The 5343-nt window shown below is 31.5% G+C and overlaps 1 protein-coding gene across 1 annotated transcript; it reads left to right on the plus strand.

Annotated features, from left to right (window-relative positions):
* The first annotated feature begins 2460 nt into the window (after positions 1–2460).
* LOC122297618 (cell division control protein 45 homolog) lies at positions 2461–5113 on the plus strand. The gene has a single exon (XM_043107732.1). It carries the CDS (start codon positions 3083–3085, stop codon positions 4862–4864), a length of 1782 nt encoding a protein of 593 aa, XP_042963666.1. The 5' UTR covers positions 2461–3082; the 3' UTR covers positions 4865–5113.
* Positions 5114–5343: the final 230 nt, after the last annotated feature.

Genomic DNA, 5343 nt, shown 5'->3' on the forward strand with positions numbered 1-5343 from the left:
TGTCTTTTGATTTCATTTCTTTCACATAATATTGTCTTCATCACCTTACCACAATTCAAAAACGCAAACATTATTATCTTTTCAACCATTATCCTGAGTCGAGATTTACTTCTTATTTTTTTACTTATCTGCTAAATAAAGAGTTTGCAGAATGAAATTTCTCTGACCAGTTAAAGTAACTAGGAGTGTCTGTTTTGGGTCAATTGTTCTTTAAGAGAGGCATTGTCGCTGCCCTGTCAAGAGATATGATTAGTATAAGACTTTGTTTAATTACATAGATGAGATGAAAATTGAATAAAATATTATAAGAATATAATTTATTAATATTTTTTTTATTTTAAAATTTAAAAAAGTTGAGTTTTTTATTATATTTTTTGTGAAAATTTGAAAAATTTATAATGATGAGATAAGATTAGATGCTTTATATAACATAACGAGTCAATCTAAAGCTATTATTTTTTTAATAATTTATTATAAACAGATGATATGGAAATAATGAGAGGATGATAATTAATTTGATAATAAATATTTTTTTAATAATTTATTATTTTACCCAAGAAATCAGTTTCTTTTTGGATGGTTTCCAATTGATTATCTTTTGTGTGTTCTTTTCAGTTACTTCCATCGCTAGATTAGTGATAGGAAAAACTATTATTATTATTATTTTAAATTAAAACACGGATTGTGGTATTTTTTATTATCGGATTGCGGTATTCTTATTCCATAAAAAAAATATAATAATGCACCTAAAATTATCTTATAACTATTTTAACAACCCATCTTATAATCAATCAATACACATATAACACTGCATTAAAAATAAAATTTAATTTTATAAAAGTAATATTCATTTAAGAAAAATAATTGGACTACAGAAAAATCTAATAAATATTGACTTAAGCCTCATTTTGGGAATGAGATGAGATAATAAATTTGTAGATATAATGAAATAGTTTGAGTTGGTATGTTTTGGACCTATTTAGAGTTGCATTAGGAGTCTTAAAAAATACTTAAATAACCTTAAAATCTCATTAATAAAAAGATTATGTTGTTTTAGTGTTGCATATTAAATTATTTCTTTAATTTCAAATAACCTAGAAATTATGTTTGAGAAAAAATATCATTTTGGCGCTTTTTCAGATAATTCGGAACGTAATTTGAATTTAAAAAAAAAAATGTCAGTGGGCAAAAATATTCATACAATTTTAAGATAATTACAACTTTTAAAATTTTAGGAATATGGTTATAATATTTAAAAAATCAAAATATATAGTATAACTTATTACTAAACTATAAGCTATAAGTCCTAAAACTATAAGTTATATTTTCAACCGAAATTTCAAACATACACTTTGTTGAGTTTTGAGAAATGAGAGAAAAAAATATTGAATAAAAATATTATAAAATTAAAATATTATTAGAATATTATTTTTATTTTGAAATTTGAAAAAATTGAATTGTTTTTATATTTTGTTTGAAAATTTAGAAAATTTGAAATGATTAGATGAAAAATTTGAAATTTGAAATTAAAAATATTTTATACTTGAATTATATTTAGAAAGAAAATTATAAAAAATTTTGAGAAGAGATAGAATGAAATTGTTTTCCCTATGGGTGAAAGAAAAAATCGGTGAATTGGACCCAACCAGTGGGTTTGGTTTGGTATACCGATTCATATATATATTTTTATTTTTTTATATTGTATACAATTTTTGTATATGATTTTTTATATTATATATAATTTTTATATAATATATATAATTATATATAAAATAAATTTGCATTATATAATAAATTACAAATTAATATAATATTAAAATTTAAAATCATGTATAAATAACTATAAATGATCACTACAGTCTATTGTATTAATAGTTATATTAATACTATATTACTATATATTATAATATTTATAATATATTATCACTATATTATTATATACTATAATATATATACTATATTATTTAATATATCAAAAATATGGATTGAAATCGGTAAAATCGATACTTCCAATTTATGAATATAACCAGTGCGGGTATCGGTTCTTCATATCTCAAAATTGATATATATCAATTTGATTATCAAACATATCCAAACCCGAATCCAACCGAGCTGAGTAAACCCATACTTTCTCCTAACCACTATAGTTGGGTTTGGATAATGAGAAGTGTTGTGAATAGTAGAAAAAAAGTAATTAAAAAAATAATAATAGAATATTGAATAATAATAAAAAGTAATGAATAGTAATAAAAAATAAGAGAAAAATAATAATAAAATAATAAATAGTAGTGGAGTATTTTAGACCGTGAGATACTTTCCGAGTTTCCGTAGTCAAAGCGAGCTCACGCTAGCGTCGACCACATTTTATAAATGTCTCATCTTACAACGTTGTCAGGAATTTAGAGCAAAAATTGGCGGCAAATTTGAGAAATTTCCGTTAATATTCAAAAATTCTCAACGTAAGGCATTCAGAGAAACAGTTCAAACTTCAAAGTTAAATTGTTCGAAATCTAAAAAGCTATCCATCTCTCTCTCTCTACGATCTGATTGTGTGGAGCTGAACGCAGAGACTAAACTCCAAGATTTTCCTTCGGGTTCGCCCAAATCTCAGGTGCTTCACATTCCAATCTCCACTTCATTTTCCGCCACTTTCTTTTTCTCCCTTTCATTTTGTAGTTTCTACCAATTCATTTTCCTCTCTCTCTCTCTCTCTCTCTCTCTCTCTCTCTCTCTCTCTCTCTCTCTCTCTCTCTCTCTCTCTCTCTCTCTCTGTGATCCCTATTTCGCGTCTGGTTAATGTATTCCTTGCTCAATTCATTGGTTAACTCCTTCGTCAACTGGAAGTTAAATAGGTAAATTTGTTTCCTAGTACAAAATGTTCTTAGAATCTTGGTTCAATACATAGATTTAAGATGTTTCTTTGTGAAAATATACTCTTTCCCCTTAAATTATGGAACCCATTTAATCAAAGCCAAAAGCAGCTTATGGCCTATGGGTAATTAGTAGACTGATTTAGGGTTTTGTTTCGTTCATAAAAAAAAAAGGGAATTAATTTTGGTTGGATCCCCATTTGAGTCTAATCATGGTGAGGGAGCAAAGGATTGTGTCATTTTATGCCAAGCTTCGTGAATCTGTGGCAGCTTCGTCGTCCTCTCCTCTACTAATATTTCCATCCACATCTGATGTAGACTCACTCTGTGCCCTCAAGATCATTTTCCATATCCTCGAATCAGATTCCATTCGATACGCCTGTTATCCAGTGTCATCATTTCAGGAAATTCACAAATATGTTGGGCCTAGTTTGTCTTCTTTTGTTGAGCCTGTTTCAATTCTTTTGATAAATTGGGGGTGCCATAGAGATTTAAGGAAGGTCCTGAATTTAGGCCCAGAAGTGCATGTTTTTGTGGTGGATAGTCATCGCCCGATTCATTTGCACAATTTGAGTGATCAAAACGATAGGGTGATTGTGCTTTTTACACAGGATGATGAACACCAGACTGATTTGGCATACGATTTTGATGTTTCGGCTCTGGCGAATGCGAGTGATTTGAATAGTGATGATGAGGCAGATGAGGAATTGGACAGTGAAGATGAGAACAATAGTGAAAGTGATGAAGAGGTGGGTGGGAGTGGGTCAAGGAAGCGGAGGAGGGTTTCGGAAGAAAATAAGGAAGACCCGGTTCAACTATTCTGCAAACTGAAGAGGGAGTATTATCATACGGGTACTTTCCATGGAAAGCCATCCGGGTGTTTGATGTATGATTTGTCAAATTCTTTGAGGAAGAATACGAATGAGTTGCTTTGGTTGGCTTGCGTTTCATTGACAGATCAGTTTGTTCACGAGAGGTTAACTGATGAGAGGTACCAAGCTGGGGTTATGGAGCTTGAGCAGCATATCAACAGCTCAGGGAATTTGGATGCCGTAACATTGGTGACTCTGAAAGATGGGACAAAGATTCGAGCACCCAATGTGTCTAGAATTGCATATGAAGATGAACCGAGACTGATGTTGTTACAGGAGTGGACTTTATTTGATTCAATGTTGTGTTCTTCGTATGTTGCAACTAAATTGAAAACATGGAGTGATAATGGAATGAAAAAGCTCAAGCTTCTTCTAGCCCGGATGGGATTTGCTCTTGTGGATTGCAAACAGAAGTTTCAGTACATGGATCTTGAAGTAAAACAGAAGATGAAAGATGAGTTTGATCGGTTTTTACCTGAGTATGGGCTTGTTGATTTCTACTACAGGAGTTTCTTGCGGTTACATGGTTATCACTCGAGGGTGTCAGCAGCAGATGTGGTGTATGGGGTTACTGCACTGCTTGAATCATTTGTGAAATCAGATGCCTCTTGTACTTCCAAGCAGTTTGGCATAGCTTATGATGCACTGTCCTTGAGCAACCTTGATAAGCTGAAAGTCGGAATGCAACATGCAATCAGAATACAAAGGGCAATACTTAGACAAGGAAGCACATCAATGACTAAGAGTGGTTGCATAAGAAGTGGAAGAAAGTTTCGGTGGGTAAAGCTCGAAGATTCGGTGGATACAAAGCTGCTGGGTTACCCCCAATCTTTGACTAAATTTTGTTATTTTGTGATGGATGCCTTGCGAGAAAAGGGAGCAAAAATGAAGCCTTTGCTTTGTGCTTGCTTATCACAAGGGCCCAACAAGGTATTGATCGTAGGAGTTTGTGGGAAGCCTCGACTTGGGGCAGTTCAAGGAAACGCATTTGGAATTGCATTTAGAAATGCAGCTGAGGAGATTGGAGCTGAGTTTTTCCATGAATTGTTCGAATCTTCATGGATTGTCCTGGATGCAGCTGCAGTCAATTCCTTTATGGTCAGGTTGTCTGAAAAACTCTGATGTAGAACCATCACACATTTTATCCAACACAAACCCTCGGCTTCTTTAAAAAAATTCATTTTTTCCCCGTCATTATAGCATATCGGAGTTGATTGATAAACTGCATGCTATAATTGATTTGTATGAGTAAATGTGATTGTCCTTTTTTCTCTTAAAATTTACTCCTGTATCATGATTTTCCTTTAAACATTTTCTCATTGGCTTCCTCTGATTTATATAATATTTCTTTGGGGCCCTTTTCTGTGAACATCATGTGGGCATATGCTATCATTTGTGTCTAAAGTATGATAACCTTCACCAATCAATATCTTATTTACATTGTATTATGCTTTCATTTTTTAAGAGGCAAATTATAGCTATTTAAGAGCATTAGCATTGAATTAGGCAAAGATAAAGGCAAAATTTGGCTAAAATCACATGTTTTATCTTTTTCCTATTCTATTTAAGAGAGATTTTTACAGTGAATTATCCATCTGTTA

Source organism: Carya illinoinensis, chromosome 2 (genome assembly GCF_018687715.1).
Source record: "Carya illinoinensis cultivar Pawnee chromosome 2, C.illinoinensisPawnee_v1, whole genome shotgun sequence".
NCBI lineage: Eukaryota > Viridiplantae > Streptophyta > Magnoliopsida > Fagales > Juglandaceae > Carya > Carya illinoinensis.

What these genes read in the sequence shown, in the direction of transcription:
- LOC122297618 (XM_043107732.1), top strand. Translation starts at nt 3,083, where the DNA reads ATGGTGAGGGAGCAAAGGATTGTGTCATTTTATGCCAAGCTTCGTGAA.